Here is a 27,692-nt window from a genome sequence, read left to right on the forward strand (position 1 = left end):
ATTGATTACGCTCATGTTATCGCCTTTTGCTGCTGGTCAGAGTCGATAACAAACACATTAAATCTGTTGTGTTCGTGTGCGCTCCATCTGAGAGAAATCACGTTCTGTGCAGCTGCCAAGACATGTATAAAGACGTCACAATGACGTTAACGAATGGGCGTAAGTTGTGGGCATTTTTGTCACGTTTCTGCCTCTCATTAGCATAAACGTGAGCTTTTATTGTACCGTATAAAACAATCATTCAAGTTCAAATTAACAACATAAAAGCGCCATGAAAGTAGAAGTTATATGATATCTCTGAGTGAGGAATAGACTGAAATGTCATATTTACTGAAAAGCATTCATGCCAGATTAAATAAGAGCGCAGTGACGGGTTTGGCATCATTAGCCACCTTTCTATCCAAGTTACCAGATTTAATTCATGCAAAAAGTATAAAAATCGCAAAACAATTCACGAATATATTGTTTCCATCCCATGTGTTCAAAAGAACAAAATCTTCACTTCTGGGAAAATTGGTGCAAGATGTTGGAGGCTTTGATGATTTTATTCCCATCCTGGATTTTATTAGATTTTTTATGCGATATTGTAAAATTTGCAGACAAATATGTGGATTCAAACACAGCTATGGATGTTTTTGGTTATCTCTTTCATAATGCAAGGCTATAGATTAAATACACAGATTGGTGAATCAATTTGTTTGAATGTAACAAACAAATTTGTTGCGTACATTTTATCTAACCAAGCCCAACATACACCGGGGACTCTTATTTTGAAATATCTGTGCTCACAACTCACATAAACACGTAATGGGAACAAATATGCACCTTAGCAATCTTCTACATTGATGTTTTGATAACCCCAAACTATCGGCAACTATCAGCGTTGATTTTTGCCAATAACCAATAGTTACAAAAGCAAGTGTTGCTGCTGATTAATCGATAAAAACAATATAGAGGTTTACTCTTGAGACAAACACTGAACTGAATCATTTATTTATCAAGAAAAAAACAATCATTAACTGCACCACAAATGTTCTGAAACTCATCTGGAGCAAAGATGTAAGCCATTTGTACAGAGGAGGTCTATAATAAATTGAATTAAATCCATTAGAGGGCAGTTGACTATGGCAAGCCGAATTGACATTTAATCAGGTTAAATTATTTTAAATACAATTATTTAAAATGTATTTAACAACATTTTATATATATATATATATATTTTTTTTTATTATTATTATTATCTATATATTTAACTGATGTCCTACACATGATTAAATGCCAATTCAGCTTGTGATATTGGATATGAATTATAGATATCAATAATTAAATTTTACAAGTTAAAATGCAACATTTTTATTTAGCGAATGGATATTTGTAGCCCATTAACTGTGTGATTATTGCTATCAAAAATGAGTTTTACTAGTAAGAAGTGCATTGCTAATTTGTGATATTTTGAGCTAGTAAGACATTATAGATATCTGTTTGTTCGTTTTGAATATGAGACGACAGATAATTGTGAAATTCTACTAGCAGAAATTAAAATAGTCAAAATTACATTTTTAATACCAAGAATTTGCAAAATGGAGTAATGATGTCATTGTTTACAATATTTTAGAAGTCCAAACCTAATTACTGATCAAAAATGAGCATTTTCAGTAGAAATGAAGAAAAGAAGAACATGTTATTAAAGATCTCTATAACTCTGAACATTAATAAATGTCAATTCGGTTTGCCATAGTCCCACCCCCCCCATGTACATGCAAGCACTAAATACTCAGACAAATGAAATCTTTTAAAGCCTAGTGGAGCTCTCTCATTTGGCTCCATCTGTTGACTGACTACCCCAATAATGTCACATCCAAAAATTAATAAATAAATCAAGTTCTTGACATTTTCAATATTCAGAGTATTTTCTGATCAGACTTCATATGTACATCTGTACCTTTAATTGAGCGGTACAGACATATATCCATCTTCTGTGCTGTAATGTAGAATAGTCAGAATAAAACACATAATATCTCAATAAAAGGGTTTTAATTAAATCTTCTCAGTGCATTCTTTATAAAAATGATCTTTGAGGGTTTACAGCCTTGTTTGTTTGTTTGTTTGTTTGTTTGTCGTCACGTGTTTTTCATGTTTCTGAGTTGCAGCTCCAGTTGTTGGATTTTATCGTCTTTTTCTCTCAGTTCATCCTTGTGTTGTCTCAGCTCTTCCTGTTGTCTGAAGACCATCTTTAGGAGCTAAACACACACACCATGTAAGTCTGTTGTGCATTAATAGGATAAGCATGTTGAATGTGGAACATGTCTCTGAGGGGCACAATTATTATGGGATGGACTGCTTCACAAATGTATCAAACAGAGTTCGAGTCAATCATTTGAAGTGAACGCACACACCTCCTTGTCTGTGTTTGGTGAAACGTTCTCCAGTAAGTCGATACCATTCACTGTCCGTCTGTCCTGTTTAGCTGCTCTCAGATCAGCTGCGTTTGGACGCTTATAAGCTTCCTTAAGAGATATCAACATGGGCCCTGTGCAAACACACCTTTACTTCATTACTAAGGATATCTCAGAGATGTTTTTTGAATACAGAGTTAATGATATACACCCTAAACCTCATCAGTAAATGTATGTGTGCATAATGAACTTGCCGATTCACCTCTGTTAACTCCACTGAGCCACTCCGAAGCCGACAGAGCCGATTCTGTGCCCGCTGTCATCGGGAAAATATCCTCCTGATACGACTCTGACTGAAGACAAATCATGCCACATATAAAACTGCTTAAAAGTCAGAACATCGAAATTAGTTTTTGTTTACATGACATTATTCGGCACAGACTATTTACTCTCTTAACACTGCATACGGCTTTTGCATTAGTGGGTCCATTGTCAGATGTGAAAGTGAAAGTAAAGATTTATAGTAAAAACTGACTTACATTTAAGCTTATAAAACATTCATAACCCAATTATTTTAATCTAAAAACATGTTGTAACTCATTATATAATTTTAAACTGTTCATGCATTTAAATATATATATATATAGGTTAATATATGGTAGCCTACATGCTATATATCATTTAAAACAATTAAGAAATTCTTTGACGTATTTTAAAATATACAATATTTTTTTTCTTTTCTGCTGGTGTAATCAAGATCATGTAGGCAGGGGAAAATTATTATTAACCCTTTCCACCAGCGGACCCGTGAGAAAAACTAAATTATCGTCAAAATATTAATAACTATCATCTTGACCAACACAAAATAGGTGTTGTTTTAAAGCTCAGAAGCTTTACTTTACAATGCATGTAGACATTATGACCAAAACTGAACAAGTGCTTTGAAATCTGCAGATAAATCTGAAATGTTACGTTTTGATAATTTATTTAAAAAAATGCACTTTACATATTATTGCAATCGGTAAAAACATCAAACTCATCAAATATTCATGTGTCATATGTTGTTGGAAAGCTCTTGAAGAGTAAAATACAACCAGACTATTTGTTTTACTTGCAGACAAAAATATAACGAGTAACAGCTAATTATATGTCTTTTGACTATTATGTTGATGTTGCTTATATGCCGCGTTTTCACTTGTATCTTTCAAACGAGTCCACACACAAGATAATCAGATGTATAGATCATTAGATAATCCACATGAAGCACAATGTTACATATTGCCACCAGGAGATGGCGCCAAATACACGACACAGATTCAATGATGACAAAACTCATTGTGTGAAATCTCATGACTAAAATCATGTCTGCATGCTATGCAAACCTTTAGTCATTGTTGTGTTTGCATGTGTAATTAGTTCTTATGTACAATTATTATCTTTTATTTGTTTGAAGATGTTTTTGGACACATTGATAAATAATGTTTGTAATGTTATAACTTGTGATTGCTTTGTCGTGTCAACAAAAGATTTTTCTTAAATACAGTCGACATGATTGGGTATAAATAAGGTGGCTCCAAAAAACTTCCCAGAGATATATATAATGTCAAATCAGGGAAAAAAGTAAATTTTTGGCTCAATTTGTATTTTATTTTTGTGATTTTTAGGCTTAGAGTCTCAGAATTGATCATAATCTATATCATTAAAAATGTGACAAGTTTCCTTTACAATGATCCCAAACATAAGCCTTTAATTTTGGATATGCCACTAAAACAAGACATCTTTAAAAACACCCTCAGAGCTTAAAGGGTTAACCAATAATATCCTTCAGAATCAATCCTTCAAGTTCTGCCTTGTATTACTTTCAGCTGAATATTCGGCTCACCCAGAAAGACATCACATTTGAGATTTGAGACTTTCTCACCCTGCGTGGGACGATCATTGAGACGGGCTCCACCAGACTTTTCAGAGTCACCAGCTTATAGAATCTGAAGATCTCACACTCGCCCACATCAACTCCACGTTTGGGCATCACACCTGCACATACACAAAATCACGGATCATTCACCTGTAACTCACTAACTAACGTTTGCAAAGAACTGAACATTAGAAATCCATTATGGATCATCCTTTAGGATTTCTTCAGGTTTATTTGATGTTAAAACACTTTTCCCATCTTAATATGAAAACCATTGGAAAACCTCAACCTAACCCTAACCCTAACCTCTAACCCCTAACCCCTAACCCCTAACCCTAATCCATAACCCCTAACTCTAACCCCTAACCCTAATCCATAACCCCTAACTCTAACCCCTAACCCCTAACCCTAATCCATAACCCCTAACTCTAACCCCTAACCCTAATCCATAACCCCTAACTCTAATCCCTAACCCTAATCCATAACCCCTAACCCTAACCCTAACCCCTAACCCTAATCCCTAACCCTAATCCCTAACCCCTAACCCTAACCCCTAAACCCTAACCCCAACCCTAACCCCTACTCCTAACCCCTAACCCTAACCCCAACCCTAACCCCTACTCCTAACCCCTAACCCCAACCCTAACCCCTAACCCCTAACCCTACCCCTAACTCCTAACCCCTACTCCTAACCCCTACCCCTAACCCCTAACCTCACCCCTAACTCCTACCCCTAACCCCTAACCCCTACCCCTAACCCCTAACTCCTACCCCTAACCCTAACCCCTACTCCTAACCCCTAACCCTAACCCCTACTCCAAACCCTAACCCTAACCCTACCCTAACCCTACCACTAACCCCTAACCCTAACTCCCTAACCCCTAACCCTACCCTAACCCCTAACCCTACCCTAACCCCTAACCCTACCCTAACTCCTAACCCTAACTCCCTAACCCTAACCCTAACCCTACCCTAACCCCTAACCCTAACCCCTAACCCTACCCCTAAGCCCTAACCCTAACCCCTAACCCTACCCTAACCCCTAACCCTACCCTAACCCTAACCTACCTAACCCCTAACCCTAACCCCTAACCCCTACTCCTAACCCTAACCCCTAACCCCTAACCCCTACCCCTAACCTAATCTAACCCTAACCCTCGATCGGTCCACCAGAAACATGTGCCGGCCAGTGCTTTTCTTCTAGTCCCTAGTAAACTGTAGCAGTCTGGAGACTGTTATGGGGGGCTGTCCTAACAACCTTAACATAACCCTAACCCCAACCCCTAACCCTAACCCTAAATCTAACCCTAACCTGTTATTGCTGTATTTGAGTGACATGTCAACTTCTGACTCAACGACCAAATAACAAAGTAAGTTTGGGGCAAAACTACCTGTTTGTCTAAACAATGGTGGACAGGGAGAGTTTTTTTGGGAAACCCGTTTGTAAACCAGGTTTGTGCAAAATTCTGAATTTCAGAATTTCTATTTATGAGCTGGAATTTGAATTGCATCGGCCACTCCCCACAGGAAGTTGAATTGGAACAACAGGAAGTGGAATTTATGAATTGCAATTCAACACAGTCACACAACACAAAACATAAAGAATTACGATATTATTTTTGAACAAGTGTGCCTTTTTATTCCCCGTCTGGTAGAATAAATAAATAAATAACATAAACATCAAACATTTTTATTATTATAATTAATCTACTTCATTTGATGTAAATTAACTTAATTTTCAGGCTGACATTTATTTTACATGGTTCAAATTATTTTAAACATTTAACAAATAGATCTGTCAACTTATAGTACTATGACAATATTCATGCCCCAGTGCATGCTGGTAAGAGTGTGAATGGGAATAAAGCACATTGCATTTAAATGAATGCAATAATCAAACTCCCTGCTCCAGTATTCTTATAAACTGTGTTTATTGTGATAGAAAAGCTGCATCAAGATGCATTCAACGGCCTTAAATTTAAAATTATATATCTGGTTTGCTACCTCAATTCAAAATCAGTCATTGTAACTTCAGTGTCATTCTTTATTTAATTCTGAATGATGCACAAACCTGTTATAAACAATTGATTTGGGCAATTCTGTTTGTTGAAGCAGCACTTTAACTAATCAAGATCTTATTGATCCGTGTAATCAGTGATTTAAGTCCAGAGATGCAATCAATTTATTGTCAAGTGGTCATCCGAACATAGCCACTAGATGGCACTATTGTATTTCACATTTAAAGGGACAGTTCACCACAAAATGAAAATTCTCTCATCATTTACTCATCCTCATGCCATCCCAGATGTGTTTGACTTTCTTTTTTCTGCAGAACACAAACTGAGATTTTTAGATGCATTGTATGGACCCACAGAGGTGAAATATTCAAGTCAACAGGGTCCAAAACATTGAAGCTCAAAAAAGCACATAAAGGCAGCATAAAAATAATCCATAGGACTCCACTGGTTAAATCAATGTCTTCAGATACGATTGGTGAGAAACAGATAAATGTTTTACTATAAATCTCTACTTTCAGGTATGAGAGTTGAAACTAACCAGACGTCACATGTGACTTTCAGATGTGAAAGTGAAAGTAGAGATTTATAGTAAAAAAACGAATTATTCTTTATCTTTATGATCTCTTTTTCTTTATGTTATCCATTCGACTCCAGTGGTTTAATCCATGTCTTCAGAAGCGATTAATTTTTGTGGGTGAGAAACGGATCAATATTTAAATCCTTTTGTACTATAAATGATCCTCTCTGCCCAGTAGGTGACGGTATGCACAAAGAAGAAAACAAAAGAAGAATGTGAAAGTGAAAGTGAAAGTGGAGATTTATAGTAAAAAATGACTTAAATATTGTTTCTCACACACTCTAGCATCTCATAATGTGATAAAGCATAATGTAATAAGTTAAATGTAATAAATGTTCATAATGTATATAAATGTTTCTCAAAACGTAATACAATTCTGAGTGCATAATGTAATACAGTTTGCATTATGTAGTAGGTTATTTTACGGGACATTTATTACATTATCAACTCTAGCAACTGTAGGAACTCAATGTAATGTAAAAACTTGTTTTTGAAGAAAATAAATTTAAAGATTCAGAGATTTTTTTCAACCACAAACTACATAAAATAATTTATAGACCATCACAGGCAAGTGAAATATAATGCACATATAAATATAAATATATATATATATATATATATTAATAATGCATTTATAATTTTAGAGATATGCTCCTCTAAAGCTAATAATGAGCTCTGGACATTACAGGCCTAACTTTCCTGAGGTCAATGTAATTTTAGGTGACCGGATGTCCACAAGCTGTTTTATTGACATCTTCCCGTGGTTAAAATACAGATTGGGCGATTACATGAGAAACAATACATTAATATCAGTTGTACTGTATCTTTCAACATACCCTCTGATGTTTTAATATTTTATTTTGTGTTATAACTTGTATTAAAGTGCAGTAATCCTTAAAAGGTTCTATTGTTTTGAAAATTATTACAATATTCCAATTATTAAGTTTTTTATTAAAATGTTTTCAGTGTGTTAATAATGTAATACATTTCTCATATTGTAATAACCTATTACATTTAGCAAAAAAAAATATTATATCATGCGCTCTTACATATTGTATTATTTATTACAATTTGAGAAAAATATTACAATATGAACATTTATTATATTTAACTTATTGCATTATTTGAAGTTTTTACATTATGCTTTATTACATAATGAGTTTGTTATATCATAATGAGTTGCTAGCCCCACACCTATCATATCACTTCTGAAGACATGGATTAAACCACTAGAGTCATATGGATTACTTTTATGCTGACTTTATGTGCTTTTGTGTTCTGCGGAAGAAAGAATGTCATAAATATCTGGGATGATCATGTGGGTGAATAATTGAGTGAATTTTCATATTTGGGTGAACTATCACATTTAGAAATATATATAAAATGTATGTATGCGTGTGTGTGTGTGTGTATATATATATATATATATATATATATATATATATTAGGGCTGTCGATTTAACGCGTTAATTAAGTGCGATTAATTTTACAAAAAAATAAGACGTTAAAAAAATTAACGCAATTAATCGCCCACGGACTGTAATAAGGAAGATTCCTGAGAAATGCAAGCGTGTAGTACCACCTGTTTACTCCAGGGGGCAGTAAGTGAAACTTCAGCTGTGTGAGCAACACACAGTTTATACAGTGAACAAACACTTCAGCAGATCAACACAAACATGTGTTACATTCTTGTGTTCAAAACACTCGAAGGAGCGCAAATCCGATCTAATGGATCTCAAGATGTGTTTACAGATTGAGTATTAAACTATATTTAACTCGACACAGTGACCGAAAAATGTATGTTTATGACGCAACGCACCCGAGACGCGACACAAGCATGTCTAATGCAGGCTTGAGATGGTGCAAAATTTGGAAATTACCCATAAATATTTAATCACGAATAAAATCAAAGAAATTTCCTTCAAACTTATTTATAAGTACCCCACTAATTATTTCCATGTAGAGAGATTTAATCGTGATGTTGATATATTCTGCACACTTTGTGGTCTGCAGGAGGAATTTTTGTTATTTATTTTGGAGTTGTCCCGACTCGACTTGTCTTTGCTCTGATTTCTGCAAGATTCTTAGAGATCATATTATTCTCAGCTTTCAACTGTGTCTCTTCATAAGGAATATTATTTGATTAATGTTCTGCTTTTTTTGGCAAAGTTTAGTATTCATAAATGTAAGTATGGTGGTTATAAAACATACATTTTACCTAAGAACAATTTCCAATTTGAGTAACAAGAAAGCTGTAAATTGTATTGAATTATTTAAACAATATGATATTTTTATTAAACTGTATTTATTTATTTTCCTTTTTGTTGTTGTTTGTTTTAATATACCTCTTGGCTCTAGATGTAAAAGTTTTGTAAACATTAATAATATATTAAATAATATAATAAAATAAAATGTCTGACGCAGGTGTTCATTGACGGTCCTTAAACAAGCCCTCATAATAAATCTCTGATTGATAAATTCACTTGTGTAATGGATTGATGAACTGTGTGTCAATGATTGACTTATGATCAATAATATGGTAATAATCAATACATTGTATTCTAAAGACGCTTTTTGTCTTATCAATGATGAACTCTTCTGCCACAAGAATGTCATGCATTTTAATTATCTGAATATTTTTTATTATATATATATATATAATATAACTATGTATAATTATATATTGATATAAATATGTATATTCATTATATATTGAGTTATTGTTATATGCGGGGCTTTCTCAGCAAATATTTGTATATGTGATTAATTAATCGGGACACCATGTAATTAATTCTATTAAAAAATTTAAACGATTGACAGCCCTAATATATATATATATACATACACACATTCGGGCTCTCTCTCTCTCGACAGACAGACAGACAGACAGACAGACGTCTCTCTCTCTCTCAACAGACAGACAGACAGACAGACGTCTCTCTCTCGACAAACAGACAGACAGACTGACAGACAGACGTCTCTCTCTCGACAGACAGACAGACAGACGTCTCTCTCTCTCGACAGACAGACAGACAGACGTCTCTCTCTCTCTCAACAGACAGACAGACAGACAGACGTCTCTCTCTAGACAGACAGACAGACAGACAAACAGACAGATGTCTCTCTCTCTCGACAGACAGACAGACAGACGTCTCTCTCTCGACAGACAGACAGACAGACGTCTCTCTCTCTCTCTCAACAGACAGACAGACAGACAGACAGACGTCTCTCTCTCGACAGACAGACAGACAGACAGATGTCTCTCTCTCTCGACAGACAGACAGACGTCTCTCTCTCGACAGACAGACAGACGTCTCTCTCGACAGACAGACAGACAGACGTCTCTCTCTCTCAACAGACAGACAGACAGACAGACGTCTCTCTCTCGACAGACAGACAGACAGACAGACAGACAGACAGACAGATAGGTAATAACTAGTTGACTATGTTTGGAATGGCATTGTGCTATTTATATAATTATTCATATAGTGTGCTTATTCTAATGTGACAAATAGAGAAAAATTATTAAAAAAAATTAACATATTTTATCTTTTTCTTTATTCAATCGGACTCAAAATGTTTTTTTGCACATATTAAAGCTAAAAATAAATTACACAAAATGTAATTAAAAATGTATTTTTATCTGGACGTAACTAACTGAATCCATCAAGCAATATATCACGGTCATGCGACAATGTTTGAAACGTTTATTGCTGTATGCATACTGTTCACAAACCATTTTTATTGTATGCATATGCAGAAGAGAATTCACAAACAGTGTTTTCTGAATAAAGCACAATCTATAACAACCCTAATGCACATAGAAATGAGGAGTGTTTGCACCGAAACTTCATTTAAATACTCAAGACGCAGAGCTACTATTGATCGCACCTGCTTAAACAAGATTGAGCGGGTGGTTAGTGAATAATGTGCAGGTTCTTGTGAAAAGTAGTGTAACCGTTTATTGAAACCTCCCCTCAGTGTTCACTGCACTGTAAGCTGTATGTGTTGTGGTGATTGTGGCGTTGTGTGACTAACTTAGTCCTTTCTGAGGTGTAGGAGATCTGAACTCCATCAGGAACTGCAGGTACGGCTTCTCACTGCTCACCTCATAATATCTGATGTTCCCGTCACCCTGTAGATCACGAGATGATCCTGATTACACATGAATGCACTTCAGATCTACATATCGACACTCGGGCAGAGGTTTGGCATGTTAGTGTCAGCTGTTAGTTTAGTAGTAGACTGGCACTCACCTTTCCAGCCAGATAAATCATGTGTGTGTCAGCATCATAAAAGGGGAAGAGAACACCTGACAATCCATCAATCTCCTCCTCTGTGATGGGTGAAGACAAGTCCTCCTATATATATTACAAATAAAGCCTAACTAACTTGTTTTGCTACTATTTTTGTATGGAAAAATATAGGGAGTAGTAGCTAATTATATGTCTTTGACAATTATTCACAAAAGCTTATAAATGCTGCATAAAATATAAACGTAACATTAAATATCACATATCATTATTTAAAGGAGGTGATTATCTTTCAAACGAGTCCACACACAAGATAATCAGATGTATAGATCATTAGATAATCCACATGAAGCACAATGTTACATATGGCCACCAGGAGATGGCGCCAAATACATGACACAGACTCAATGATGACTCAAATGACACAGAATGAAACTCATTCTGTGAAATCTCATGACTAAAATCATGTCTGCATGCTATGCAAACCTTTAGTCATTGTTGTGTTTGCATGTGTAATTAGTTACAATTATTATGTACAATGTTATGCTAAAATATAAATCAGTTTTCATTTATTTTGGATTTGTTTTGTCACAACATAATTCCCATATTTACATTTCTATTATTACATAGTTGTGATGACTTTACTGTTGTTCTAAAATGTGAGAACTGTTGAATGGTAGTGTATCTAATGTCAAATAAGAAAAATACGAAAAAAGTAAATTTTTGGCAAGTTTTTTTTTAGATTTATTAGCAATTTCTTATGATACGTTCACATACAATGCGAAGCGAGCATTTCGCGCTGCATGATTACATACATAGGCAATGCAAAGATGTGAATAGACGCGAATGAAGCGAATGGCGCAACTCGAACACGCAAAATCGTTTAATTCGCTTCGTTCGCGTATTCGCTCGAGCCTATCAGCATTGAGATTGTCCAGATGTCACTGACGTACTGACGTAGTAGCAGAAGAAATCTGGAAAAATGGATGTAAACATTGTTGTAGCGGTGTGCGCGCACACCCGGAATTGTACGACACAACATCATACATGTACAGAGACCGGACGACAAAAGACATCGCTTGGAGTAAAGTGAGTGAGGAAGTTGGACTTCCTGGTAAGTTCTGCAAATATGAGCGAGTTCTTGATTCCAGCTATTGGTTGTACTTTACTATGCACCAAGTCGAAGAAGCCCCGCCTCCTGTCCTTTTCCGGAAGAGAAGGCGGAATACTTGCGGGTTCGTGTTACTTTATAATCCATCAGTCAAACTCGCGAAAATTGTATGTGAATGCACCATTAGAATGAGAATCTCCGAATTTATTATTGTATAATTTTTTTAAAATATTTAAGTTTACTAATGATACCAAACACTTGACCCTCTCCTTGTTTTTAAGACGACCTACGATATGAACTAACGCTTTTACTTTTGTCTTGAAAATGCTTGTGAAGATAAATATTTAGATTTACAGTATTCTGAAATTAAATAACTTTTTCAATCTCACCTGATTCCATAAAGCCACCTGTCTGGTGCTCCATCTCGATACGCCTGTCGTGAGCACACACTTCAGATTACCCAGAAAAACCACTCGGTTCACTTTGATATTTTTACAGTCTGCTTCCTGTGTGGATTAATGGATTATAAAAACATATATTTAGAAACCTTTTAAAATAGCTGCTTTTTTAATATTAGGCAGAGAAAAACCTGTGACAATGTGTCACTACAAAAAACATTGTAAAAATACTAAAATAGATGAGACAATTTGTATCTTGTTAAAATGACTATTGTACACAATATCCAAAACAATTCGGTACTGTTCATTCTGTTCAGCTTAATCTGGAGATTATTTTGAGCCATTTTGTGTGGAAATCAGGCAAAGTTTGAAGGAGCAGAAGTTAAAAAATTATGAATGACATCATCCAAGATGGTGGCCATTGTCATAAGAGTTTTAATGGGTCCATTTAAGGGGTCCATTTGAATCAACAAGAGATTAGTAATCAGTCAAAATAGGAATTGTGTCTTTAGGACAAACGGCAAAAGAAAAGTGCATTTTTGACATGGTGGTGGCGCTATAGAGTATGTCCTAGAGGCCAAATTTGGTATGGGTGCTATTCATGACCACCCCTATCAGTGTGCCAAATTTTATAATTTTACTATGTACAGTTCATAGGGCTGCCATAGACTCCAAGCCAGAATAATAATAATAATAAATATAGCTGCAAGCAGTGATACCGGGGGTCAAGCCAATTATCGGCACCATGTGCAGCAAAAGAAGCTTTGTTACATGTATTTGGTTAGAGTCCAATGAACAGTGTATGAGGAGTTAGAAAAAGTAAACTTTCAATCATAAAAATACAATTTCTTGTAAAAATGACAAAAAATAGCTAGTTTTTAGAATTTTTTTTCAGTATGTGGCACTGTTCTGAAACTGCTGAGGTACTATATGGGCTTGATGGTTATAATGCAGGAAAGCGTTCAAGAGTTATAAGCCAAAATATACATTTTTAAGGCAGTGCGCCAAAATGTTGCCGGTAAACTCAGGGCCTAATGGTGATGACACGTACCAAGTTTCGTTGGACTCACTATACCCCACTGAATCTATGAGACTAATTTGATGAATTTATGACAAACTGGTTCAGAAGTTATAAGCAAAAATTAGCTTTTTCATATCTCCTGACCAGTAGGGGGCAGTGCAACAAAATGCTGCAGATAACCTCAGCATCTAATTGTGATGACACGTACCAAGTTTCGTTCCAATCCCTCAAAGCGTTGCGGAGATACAGCCTCATGTTAAATTTTGCACAAATTTCGTCAAATTAGTTGAAGCGCCATTCGAAAACGGTATGGTTTATCAAAATTCTGTGAATTAACTATTGTCGTGAGTGCCTCTAGATGATGCAGGCCAGTTTTCATGCAAATCAGACAAACGGCCTAGGACCAGTTCGAAAAAGTTGGTTTTTCAGAGAATTCAAAATGGCAGAAAAATTTTCATGACGGAAAATGACGTCATAGGGTGCAATCGAATCATCTTGAGCCAAGGAATCAGAGCAAAAAATCATTTTTAAAGGAGTATTTAGGACTCACGATTCAAAAGTTATTAACATAAATGTGAGTGCAAATTTGGCCATTAGGTGGCGCTAGAGGGTTTGAGGTAGAGACACCAAATTTGCTTTGATAACAGATCAGACTGTCCTCTATCAGTGAGCCAAATTTAATAATAAGAATAATAATAATAGGAACAATAATGAATTAATTAATAATGAAATTAAATTTTTATTAAATTTAATTACAATTCTCAATGCATTAATGACTCAGTTGCAACTGCAACAATTAGTGAGACATTTAGAGGGAAAGTACAGTATAATTTAGCATTGTGAAAAAGGCAAATATGCAAAAAAATGTACGATTTTCAAGTAGTATTTTTATTAGTCGATTAGCTGTTGGCGAACGAGTACTTGATTAGTCGATTAATTGTGCACATCTCTAATAGATTATTTATACTACAATACTATAAAGTGACTGAATGTAAATAACTGAATTGAAAACATAGTGATAAACACAAGTATGCATATACTTCATTAAACGAGACGGAATTGGTGAACATAACCTGAAGGACTTTCCCAGAACGGGGATCGATGATTCGCAGTTTTTTATCTTTGCAGCTCGTGGCCAGTAAACTTCCATCTGTGTTGAAGGACATACAGAGCACAACATCTGGATGACTGTCAATCATTTTCACAGCCACGCCCTCCTCAAGATTCCAAATCATGATCTGTTGCGTAAACCAACAAAACAATCACTTATAAGTTAGTTTTACAGGTTTCTACTGGTTATTTGAGGGAGCAATTGTTTGACGTGGATACCTTGCAGTCATTTCCAGCACTGAGAAGAATTCTGCTGCAAGTGGGATGCCACTCAATAAGCCCCACCCTCCGGCTGTGACCAATCAGAATCATCAGCGCTTCTGTCATGTTCCGCCTCAAACCACCATCAGGAATCTGCCAGATTCGCACCTAGAGTTCAAAGGTCACAGCTACATTATAATCATCATGGTCGTTATTGTTAATTTGGTTAATTTCTTACCGTACAGTCCTCTGAGCTAGATGCGATGATGTTGTCCATAAAGGGACTCCATTTGATGTCCATCACGTTGCCATGGTGGCCACAGACCTTCGGGTAATGAGGGCCTATTCGCCCGGGCTGAGAGAGAATATTTATATAATACAATGTTACTAAGATCAGTTTGTCACTTACAGTATTTCTGTATGTAAACAAACATTTGACCACTGCAGTTCTTATTTCAACCAGAAGGTGGAGCCACAAACACTTCATTTGTTGTTTGATAAAGAACACATTTACAATGTGGTTTTAATTCAGTTTGTGTTTGCTTGAGGCCTGAAATAACCAGCATCAGAACTAGAACAGAGTCTCTCTTGAGATTGAGTGTCTGTACCTGTCACACACATCTCCATCTCTCTCTCTCTCTCTCTCTCTCTCTCTCTCCACCACTCACATTTATATCAGTGCATCAAACTCATCCCCATGAATGTGTCTGTGCATGCAAGCATATGGATTATTAGAGTATCGTCTTGCATTTCCACATGACCTCTGTTGTAAACAACATGAGTTTAATAGGACTATTTTGCCCCACAAAGTACATTGGCTAGTAAAAGTATGTGAACCCTTTAGAATTAGCTGGTTTTCTTCAATAATCGGTCATAAAATGTGATCTCATCTTCATCAAATTCACAAATAACATCACACAAACAATTATAATCTTTCATGTCTTAATGAACCCATCCCATTAAACATTCACAGCGATGTGGGAAAAAGTAAGTGAACCCTTTGATTTAATAACTGGTTGATCCTCCTTTGGCAGCAATATCTTCAATCGTTTGAAAAAGCGTTTCCGGTTCAGAAGGAATTTTGGACCATTCTTCCTCACAGAACTGCTTCAGTTCAGACATATTCTTAGGATGTCACAGGCACCCTGACATTATCATGTAGGATATCTTGATAAACTTGGGAATTCATTTTTCACTCAATGATGGCAATTTTATGCCCTGAAGCAGCAAAGCAGCCCCAAATCATGATGCTCCCTCCACCATAATTAACCGTTGGGATGATGTTTTCATGTTGGTATGCAGTGCCCTTTTTATGCCATACGTAGTGCTGTGTGTTCTTCCCAAACATTTCAACATTAGTTTCATCAGTCCACAAAACTTTTTTCCCAGTAGCGTTGTGGAGTGTCAAGTCATGCAGCAATGATTTTGTTGGAAAGCAGCGGCTTCCTTCGTGATGTCCTACCATGAACACATACCCGTTTAATGTTTTCTGTACAGTAGACTCATGAACAGAGATGTTAACCAGTTCCAATGATTCTTTCAAGTCTTTATCTGTCACTCTAGAGTTCTTCTTTACCTCATTGATCATTCTGCGGTTTCCCTTTTAGTCATCTTGGCAGGACGGCCACTTCTAGTGAGAGTACCTATAGTACTAAATCATCTCCATTTATAGACAGTTTGTCTAACTGTGAACAGATGAATATCTAACGGCCACTTCTAGAGAGAGTACCTATAGTACTAAATCACCTCCATTTATAGACAGTTTGTCTCACTGTGGACAGATGAATATCTAACGGCCACTTCTAGTGAGAGTACCTATAGTACTAAATCATCTCCATTTATAGACAGTTTATCTAACTGTGGACAGATGAATATCTAACGGCCACTTCTAGTGAGAGTACCTATAGTACTAAATCATCTCCATTTATAGACAGTTTATCTAACTGTGGACAGATGAATATCTAACGGCCACTTCTAGTGAGAGTACCTATAGTACTAAATCATCTCCATTTATAGACAGTTTGACTCACTGTGGACAGATGAATATCTAACGGCCACTTCTAGTGAGAGTACCTATAGTACTAAATCATCTCCATTTATAGACAGTTTTTCTCACTGTGGACAGATGAATATCTAACGGCCACTTCTAGTGAGAGTACCTATAGTACTAAATCACCTCCATTTATAGACAGTTTGTCTAACTGTGCACAGATGAATATCTAACGGCCACTTCTAGTGAGAGTACCTATAGTACTAAATCATCTCCATTTATAGACAGTTTGTCTCACTGTGAACAGATGAATATCTAACGACTACTTCTAGATAACTTTGTAACCCTTTCCAGCTTTATGCAAAGCATATCCATTCTTGATCGACAGGTCATCTGAGATCTCGTCCACGTCAGCAGATGCTTCTTGTGAATAGCAAAGTGTGCTTTTTATAAGTCAAAGTAGCTCGAACCCACATCTCCAATCTCGTGACTCTAATTAGGTTTCGTTGATGTCTTCAGCCTAGGGGTCCACATACTTTTTCCAACCTACAATATGAATGTTTGAATGATGTATTCAATATATACAAGAACAATACAATAATGTGTGTGTCATTAGTTCAAACAGATTGTTTATTATCTATCGGCGCTGCTAGTGAGCTCAGGTGATAGTAGCTAAGTCATCTCCATTGTAGGGTTGGCGGTTTGATTCTCGCCCATGTGACAGATGAACATGCTAAGTGTCACTTGGGCAAGACACTGAACCCCAAGTTGCTCCCAATGGCAGGCTAGCACCTTACATGGCAGCTCTGCCACCATTGGTGTGTGAATGGGTGAATGAGTCACAGTGTAAAGTGCTTTGAAAACCGCTAAGGTTAAAAAAGTGCTATATAAGTGCAGACCATTTACCATTATTGTAACTTTGATGAAGATCAACCCAGATTTTAAGACAAATTTATACATAAATTCCCTCGTGTGTACATAACATGCCCTACGTGATCATCCTTTCAAATTACCTCTCTGTTGTTTATTAAAATTAACCTCTCGGGTTCATTTTTAACCGATAGAATGAGTCGAACATGTTGTTAATGCTGGATAATCGGTTAACTATGTACATCAATACTAAATATACTTTATTATATCTACTAAGAGACTTCAACATTTACACTGAGTGTTTAAGCATCATACTAAAACAAACTAACTTAATTAACCAACCAACTGTAGCATAACCACACTGTATATACCAACACAACTAGTTTAGCCAAATAAACCAAAGCATGATTATACAGTATATAGTCTTTTTCAATAGTGTAAATGGTTTTATCCTAGTATGCACAGTGTGGTTATTCTGCATTTGGTTGGGATGGTTAAACTAGTTTGTTTTAGAATGTATAGAATGATTATGCTTTGGTTGGTTGATAGGTTAGTCTTGTTAAAGCAGTACCTTATGAAGCGGTATAATGAGGAACGCCCCTCCACCAGCGCTCTCGGTGACGACGGCGAGGAATTTGGGGTTAACGGCACAAAAGTGATTGTCATGGACACTGTGCGTGACGGGGATTCCCTCGTAGCACTGCTCCCTGCCTCCCGCTTTTCCATAAACATGCCGGAACTTTGAACTTCTGTGTGTCGACTGCCATGACATCTACAAACACAAACAGAATCCTTTCAAGACACAGTAAAACAGAGCCTTTACAGCTCGTGCTTCGGTTACTATAGCAACAACAAATCAGAACCGATATGACTGACAGCGTAAATACTGGAGTTCAGGCAGGACTGGGAAGAGAAATCGGCCCGGGACTTTACATAGCAACTGGCCCAAAAGTTGAGCAGGGGGTGTTCGCTGTCCTTTTCTGCATGTCGCGGCGTCGTTTTGTGGTCCGTTCTGCATAACACGGCGGCTCATTTTAGCTTATCGTCGCCCATTCGGTGCATTTCGCGGGCGACCCACCGGCCCGCTCGTTTCTCCCGATGCCCGGTCCGCCCCTGATCGGCCCCAAAGTGCGTCGGCCCACCGGGAAAATGCCCGGTATGCCAGATTACCAGTCCAGCTTGTCCACAGCGTCTTCAGTGGCTCTGATGCCGGGAGTACATGAAGACTCTTATGATCACATTTACAGCAACAACAGACACTTATGAGACATTATTCTTCTCACTGTATCTGCTCCAGGACTGTGTGTAGATCACTCAGGGGAGGAGCTATGATAACAGGGTGGAGTCCGTCACCAGTCGTGGGTGTGGCCTGCTCTAACGTGACGTCACTTTAGAGCAGAAAGGAAAAGCGTTCATTTTGAGACACTGTTTTTGATGAATACAAATATAAGAAAGAGGATTGGTGCACTTTTAACATTGTAGGGTGGTTGTGCACACACACTGTAAAAGTCCATTTTGCATAATAGGTCCCCCATTACATTTTTTAAATATAGCAATGAATGTGAATAGTGACTGAGGCTGTCTAATATCTCCTTAGATGACAGAATGAAACACGCAGATTTGGAGCAACATACGGGTTAATCATTTTGGCGTGAAACTATTTCTATAAATGTTATCATTTTCCTCTTGCAGGTTTGAGTTGAGGTGTGTTTTTATTTTGTATGCCAGAGGTTTATTGTAGGCAGTGCAGTTTGACATCTGTCACATCCCACATGTTCATACGTCACAAACGGCACGTAAAACATGACCTATTTTCTCCGTCTGATGAGCGAGTCCTTCATTCTGAATCTGGTGGCTGAAACGGCATAGCAACAAACTCTTTCCAAATGCCAAATAATCCTCTTTGCATATTGTAGAAGACCGAGACGATCCTTGAGGAGAGCTGAGCCTTTCCTAACAGATTAGATTGATGATTTTCACCTGTCAGAAATGTGTCGTACAGCTCAAAAAAACACCAGTGTAAAGCGGTTAATGGGGAAGGAGGAGGCGAGAACCGGCTTGGCAATATAAATAATAGTTTTAATAATAAACTGAATGAAAAATACACAAACGTAAACACAGAGCAGCTGCATGTCCTTCTCTCTCTCTATCGAACCGTCGTCACCGGCCGCCTTTACTCCTCGCACGCCCCCATCAGCCCTCCTCCATGCTACACTCCTCAGGCCGGGGAGCCCACGGCAGGGGGGTCATCCCCGCCTTTCTCGACCTGGGAGGAGGCAGGAGGGTAAAAACAACAACAAACAAAATAGGCGAAGGACAGAGGCCAACACGGAGCGACAGAGAGAGAGAGAGGGGAAAAAAACTCACTCACCGGTTCTCTGATGCACTGTCATGTGGTCCCCGATCACTCCCCAACCCTCTCAGGCGGACTACAGCCGCTCCTCCCCGGCGGACTGGAGTCAGACCTATGACCCCCCATGGACCGAACGCCCCTCCATGTTCCCGGCGACTCATGGGGACACTCCTCCCCTGGCAGCGGCCCTACCGTTCCAGCTGGTCGGGGAGTCGCTTCCCTTCTCCCCTCACAGACGGCGGTCCTCTCAACCTCTCAACTTACATGTTTCTGGGGGCGGCAGGGCACTTCTCCGCCCCTGGCAGCGGCTCCATCACTCCAGGCGGTCAGGGAGTCCAGTCCCCACTCGTCTCGCAGACGGCGGCTGCAGCGGTGGCGGCGGCGCTCCCCTGGGTGAACGGCAGTGTCGAGGACTTCGCAACGGGCATCCCTCCTCCCTCCCAGGTTTCGGCACCAATGTAAAGTGGTTAATGGGGAAGGAGGAGGCGAGAACCGGCTTGACAATATAAATAATAGTTTTAATAATAAACTGAACGAAAAACACACAAACGTAAACACAGAGCAGCTGCATGTCATTCTCTCTGTCTTGAACCGTCGTCAACGGCCGCCTTTATCCCTCGCATCAGGCTGATTGGACCGTGCGTTGTTCCAGCCTGGCCCCGCCCTCCTCCGCTCTACAACGATATATCGGTTTTATGCCGATACATTTCTCATCAATAAAACTCATCCTGTGAAATACATACTGTACATAAAAACTCATTATCTTGTGACTATATCGGCTATAAAATGCTTTATTTGGTAAAAACTTCCATATAGTGCATTGCCAATTCCCGATAATTTCAAAATAAGAGTCCCCGTGTGTTTCGGGCTTGTTTATAGTTTAAAGTCCCGCGTTATGCACCGAATGTGAATTGTTTCGGTTATTATTGAGATTTTGGTTGCACAATAAAATGCTTTTGGGAGTAGCCTTGATGCATGTGCCTGTCAGAGTAAGGAAAGATCTCTCTGATCATTCTATTAATCGATTTTTTTAAACTATCGGCTGATTGATCGGTTATCGGCCTTTTCCCACCACCTTAGTTATTGGTATCTGTAAAACCCGCCATCGGTCGACCTCTAATCACAATTCTTTATCATGTATCCTAAAGTAGAAACCCTTGCCATATTTATTTGCTAACGTAAGTACATTTCACTGGTAAATAAAATAAGTCAACTTGACGTAACGTCCATTTACAGTATTTACAGTATTTACAGTAACCTCTCTGAAAGTGACTCCCCATTTGCGAGTTGTGAACATTGTTTGGTATTGTTTCAACTCAATTCCTGCTTCACCCCGTGTTTCCTTCTTTTGCGCACACAAAGACTTAAACCGAATCTTTAGGGATTCAAACACAATGGGAATCCATCCGCACCCTCAGAAAGGGAAGTGAATTATATTCCTATCTCCAAACAAGACAACACGAGGAGCACTAACGGCACATTCATGAAGTAACTCCTGAAACTGCAGCTCAATAATTGAAAGATCACAGTTCAAACTTGGACTTCCACAGTTTTTAACCAATGATGGTCATCGTATAGGATGCAAAAAGTTGGTATTTTTTGTCTTGTCTTCCAGTAAATATATAAGCATCCTTTAAATCAACTGAGCACACTGAAACTGCTAATAAGTTGACTCGAGTAAACTCATTCCCTCAATTGAATTGAGTAATGGCATCTCCAAAACTTGTGCAAGTAATGCCATCGGGAGAACTAGGACTTTTCCCAGGGGGAAAACGGGGCGGCAATTTGCCAAAATGGGCCACAATATGACGAAGGGGGCCGCGAAATGCAGAAGTGCAACATTGCAACAATGTAGAAACTACATAGAAATGGTCCAGTAGTGACCTGGGTGCACATTATGTTCTAGCACAATTAAGAAAGATAAATAATGAATTTCCATGACTTTTCCAGGCCTGATATTTCCAGGTTCTCCATGAGCGTGCTCCGCTCGTACCTGACCATTTATAACCAGCATCTCCATTCAAACTGATGTCTTACCTTAACTCTGGTCATGAAGATCCGCTGTGTTGAAGCTCCAAATGATATAAGAGAAGTTAAAGGAGAAAGACAGAAATTGTGCGTCTGGGTTTAACTCTGCATAAGATCAATGAGCTGTTGTTACTGTAGCTGTGATTTAGAACACAAGCGCGCGTGCTGTATGTATACAGGACTCCACCCTCTCTCTCTCTCTCTCTCTCTCTCTCCATCACTGGTGATTACATAACATGTGTCTGACTGTCAACATAAAATCAGCTCTCTTTAATCCCTCTTAAACACGTTCTGTAGAAATCTGTCTTTTCAATTCTCCAGTGAATAATACAAAATAAAATAAAACTTGCTGGGAATTTTTTTTTTTTTTTTTTTACAAATACATTTTTTTTTTTTTTAAAGCTACTATGGTATACGGTCATTTTTTTGTGATATAAATGTTTCTCATTTAATAAAAATGGTTTACTTTATCTGAGATGTACAAGATTTGGTGAATTTTCCTCCATTTGACATCTGAACATAAACAAAAAGAAAAGAAAAGAAAAAGGGGGCTTGATTCGATAAGTCTAAAGTGCTCATAAAAACAAAGCAACACCTTTCAACGTATTCGTGGTCAAAATTGACCGACCACTGAAAATGAATGGGAAAGACCAAAAAACAGATATCTGTTAAATACAATCAATAAATCAGCAACAATGCAGAAAATTACAGGGTGAGACTCTAAAACATCATCAGTGCAAAACACACACATACACACACACACACACACACACACACACACACAAACACATATACACACACTCAAACACACACACACACATACACACACAAACACACACACACACACACACACACATATACACACACACTCAAACACACACACACACACACACACACACACAAACACACACACACACACACACTCAAACACACACACACACACACACACACACAACACACACACACACACGCACACACACACACACACACACACACACACACACACACACACTCACGCACACACACACACACACACACACACACATCACACACACACACTCACACACACACACACACACACACACACACACACTCACGCACACACACAATTAATTATATGAAATAAAATTATTGGTATAAATGTTTATTCTGTGTTGTATATTGTAATATCATGGTCAGGTTTGATTGCATCAGAATAAAATACATTTTACCTAAAGTCATTATTGACTCACTCGCTTTCATTGTGCCTTAATCACCATTCATTTGATTGCATCTTTTACCATACAATGAAAGTGAATGGTGACTGAGACTAACATTATCCTAAACATCTCCTCTGGGGAACCTTTCCTATAGGTACATACTACCCTTGTATTATTCTACAGTTATTATATATATATTTAAAGGTGCACGCGGTCATTTTTCTCACTTTAAAAAAGTTTGACTCAGGTAATTTTGAAACGTACGTATAAAATCATGAGATGAAGACTCCCTCATAAAAGTGGTTTTATTCTACACGGGGCAGGGGCACCTCATGGGGGCGGCCATGTTATGATCACATGACCAGTCGAACACCACTCAGTCTCAGAAACCACCTGTTATTGTACACTTTCCCTCTTGCATTAAATCAATCATGTCTGACTGTGATTGGTGAAATTTTACAATGGCGGCGGTCTCTGAAAACGATTGTGTTTACATGATGCTGCATCCACGCCACTAGGTGTCACTGTGCATCCAACATTTTTTGGAATCACCTTGAACTACATAGAAAATCTGAAGAAAAAAATTGTGATGATTTCAGTGATTCTCTTAAACATTGCGCTAGGTAAACTTGCACGAGTCAACATGTCAACAAACACATGCTAACAGCTACACACGCTAATCTTCCTCCGTTTGGTCTTCACACTGTGGTTCGGATCCAGCTGTCTGGCCCGGATGAGCAAAAGCAACACCAACAGAACGAACGCCCTCACATCAACGTCCTTCCGTCCTGTTCCGCGTCTGTGCTTCTTAAATAGACACAGATGAGCTAATATTTCAAGCTAGCCTCATTTATGTTTGATGTGGCCTATACGTGTTATTTTTGCACATATGACTCATTTCGTGGTTTCTGTCTCAATTAATTTGACTTAAGCCCGTCTTGGCTGTGAACATTATTAGCGGAGACCAAACACACCCACAATTCCTGCATTAAGACTTTATAGCGGCCTGACTGCGATTAAAAGCCACAACTTCTGCTGATCGATGTTCCAGAATATTTTGATGATGTCACATCAGTGCCAGTAAAACAAACGTATAACCTACGAATCACATACATTACATACACTACACTTGTTAGTGTTAAGGAATAGTTCACTCAAAAATGTCATCATTTACTCACCCTGATGTAGCTCTAAACTCTTGATTTTCTTTTTCTGTAACTGGATTTTCCACTAGTATAATTCATTTCCTACTTATTAGTAAAATGTCAGTTAACTTTTAATATAAATAATTACATTGTTTCTGGTGCAAAAGTCCATTCTTGAAAGCAACAATTGAATTACAACTGGTAAAAATGCTCATTTTGAATGGTTTTAATTAGGTGTTTAATAGGATATTTACAGTTATTCATTTGGCAGATGCTTTTATCCAAAGCGACTTACAAAAGAGGAATAATACATCATAAGTGACAATAGCGCGAAAAGTGCCACTAGCACTATATTAGTCCAGATATCTGAATTACTCAATTTAACATGCTAAAATGTAATCGTATTTGCTAGATTCAATTCAACCGTTGGTATCGGGCTTGTACAAGTACAAATAATGAATGATATAAAACAAACAGGAGTATATTTAGAGTAAAATAATTTTTGGATATGAGTGCATAAATGCATTTACAGAACAAAAATTAAAAAAAATTTATTTACTAATATTATTTTATAATGTTTTTATTTTTATTAATTATTAACAATTTTGTATATCAAGAATGTGTATTATACTGTAAAAAAAATCCTGTTGTTTTTAAAAACATTCTGTTAAATTTACAGTAACAAAAATTCATAAAATGCTTCTGAAGCTGTAAAAATCTGTTGTTTACTTTATGAGGTGTTTGTTAATCACCGTAGCAACTATAGAAGGGCTCATGATGACATGAAGTTCACCAGCAGTGGCTCTTCCAGGAGTAACAATAAATGTATCAAGACATTATCACTCACACAAACACTAAACATCGTCATGGCAACACATGTGAGATTTAAATAATGCAGTAAACATGAACTAAATTACATCAAATATAACACAGAACACCCCAGTGTACATAACTGATATTAAAAAGATGATGAAACATAACTATTCCCATAATATATAATGAGTCACGCAGAGAATTGTGGGAATGCCTGATTACTGTTTTTTACTGTAATCTTAACAATAATTTACTGTACTCTCCTGTTCTTTTTACCATTAATTATACAGGAAAATCTTACTTTTTACATTTAAATAATTACATTTTATACATCATTTTATTGTAAAAACTACTGTATTGTCTTTTAAAATATATTAAAACATTTTACTGTATATTTTACAGTTAATATCAATGAACATTTTATTTCCGTAGCATTGTTACAGTATTTTACTGTCAAAATTACTGATATTTTTACAGTGAATTGAATGACATCATTGTGAAATGATAAATGCAGTAACAGATTTGACTTTTTATTAGTTGACTTTCCAATTTTGATATCAACAATGTGTATTTCCGCAAGCAATTATGTATTTTTTTATATCAAGAATGAACGTGTTTACAGGTGTAAACCTAATTACTAATTAAAAAAAAATATTTTTACTAGTTGTAATTAAATTCCCAATATTGAGAATTTGCATTTTCAATAGTAAAAAATTAATTATAGATATCTATTATTTAGATATATTGAAATTAATATTTGAAATAAAAAAATTTATATAAAAAAATGTGTATTTCCGTGAATAAGGACGTCATGTTTTATATCAATTTGCATTTTCACTAGTAAAAATTAATTGAAGATATATATTATTCATATCCTTTATATGATTAAATATCGAAAATACTTGCAGTGGAAAATGCAGCTACAGATGAAAAAATTATGATTTTTACTAGCTATAATTTCATATTTAAAAAAAATCAAGAATGTGTATTTCTGCAATTAATTGTGTATTTTTTTATATCAAGAATAAACGTTTTTACAGGTGTAAACCTAATTACTAATTAAAAATATAATTTTTACTAGTTGTAATTAAATTCCCAATATTGAGAATTTGCATTTTCACTAGTAAAAATGTAATTGTTGATATCTATTATTCATATCCTGCACATGATTAAGTGAGGAAAGGGCTTGTGATACTATATTCAAAGTCTTCTGAAGTATTTTTGGGTGAACTGCGCCTTTAAGATTTATGACGAGGGACGTTTCTTTATGCGCCTCTCGCTGCTTTTTATTATCAAAACCATCTTGACGCTGCTTTGTTTTCCTATCGAGTCTTGAGTCTCTTAAACGACACAACTAGTGTTTCGGTCCAAAAGTTGAACTTTTATAAGCCACTGTTGTTTTAGATAAAGTAATCTGATAAAGTATGTGCTGAATGGGATCAATTCAACACCAAAAAAGTGGCATTAAAATAGTCCTTACGACTCGTGCGCTATATTCCAAGTGTTCTCGATATATTCTCTCTCTCTCTCTCTCTCTCTCTCTGTTTGAGTATGGTCACTCGCCCTCTTCTCCTCCTCATGGCAGCGGTCAGCTCCTCCTTCCCAAATGTAGTTCTGCTGCCGTTCTGGATTCAATCAGATCAGACTCTATTTTCTCACTTAGAGGACCTGAGACACACACACACACACACTCACACGCATACACACACACGCATACACACACACACGCATACAGACACACAGACTGACTGATTCATTCACGTATGAACTTATGGAGTACATCCTGCTGTTGTGGATCACTTCTCTGCTGCCAGGTGAGTGTGTGTGTGTGTGTGTGTGGTATGAGTTTGGGTGAGTGCAAGTGCATTTGATCAGGTTTTTGAATGTTATATATAAAATTGTCCCCAGAAGTGAGTTAAAGCTTAATAATACAACAACTGTATTGTCACATGTGTGCATTTGTGGTTGGTTGCGATAAAAGATATTTAATATATGTATAAAGCATGCTCTTCCATGTCTTTGTGTGTCTATTTATGTTTTTCTTGATTTGACACTCATGCATGTTAAATATGATCAATGATTATATTTTATTAAAGTATTGACTGCTGTCTCAGATGTTTCTCCTAAATTTATAACTACAATAATAGACACAAGGGTCAATGATATGATGCTATTTTTTATTTATTTTTATAAAAAATACATAGTAAATTTGAACATGTTTTCAATGACTGAATTCAAATTCATTTTAAGATTTATTTCTGGGCCAGAAAGTAAAAAAAATTTTCATGTGTTGT

The 27,692-nt window shown here is 37.0% G+C and overlaps 2 protein-coding genes across 2 annotated transcripts in view; one reads left to right on the forward strand and one right to left on the reverse strand.

Moving 5' to 3' along the window:
• Nucleotides 1-1,274: 1,274 nt before the first annotated feature.
• coro2bb (coronin, actin binding protein, 2Bb) lies at nt 1,275-22,379 on the reverse strand. Its single transcript, XM_052119598.1, has 12 exons — nt 22,251-22,379; nt 18,432-18,632; nt 15,239-15,355; nt 15,019-15,168; nt 14,763-14,927; nt 12,660-12,776; nt 11,163-11,267; nt 10,945-11,041; nt 4,318-4,430; nt 2,659-2,749; nt 2,397-2,530; nt 1,275-2,240 (listed from the first exon to the last, which is right to left on the reverse strand). Exons 1-12 carry the CDS (start codon nt 22,263-22,265, stop codon nt 2,121-2,123), a joined length of 1,425 nt encoding a protein of 474 aa, XP_051975558.1. The 5' UTR covers nt 22,266-22,379; the 3' UTR covers nt 1,275-2,120.
• Nucleotides 22,380-27,033: 4,654 nt separating this feature from the next.
• The window catches only part of itga11b (integrin, alpha 11b), a 41,023-nt gene continuing 40,364 nt past the window's right edge, over nt 27,034-27,692 (forward strand). Inside the window, exon 1 of the mRNA XM_052119578.1 lies at nt 27,034-27,212. Coding sequence (XP_051975538.1) covers nt 27,170-27,212 — 43 coding nt within the window. The 5' untranslated portion in view covers nt 27,034-27,169. The remainder of the gene's footprint in view (nt 27,213-27,692) is intronic.

The sequence above is a fragment of the Xyrauchen texanus genome, chromosome 46, assembly GCF_025860055.1.
Source record: "Xyrauchen texanus isolate HMW12.3.18 chromosome 46, RBS_HiC_50CHRs, whole genome shotgun sequence".
Taxonomy (NCBI): domain Eukaryota; kingdom Metazoa; phylum Chordata; class Actinopteri; order Cypriniformes; family Catostomidae; genus Xyrauchen; species Xyrauchen texanus.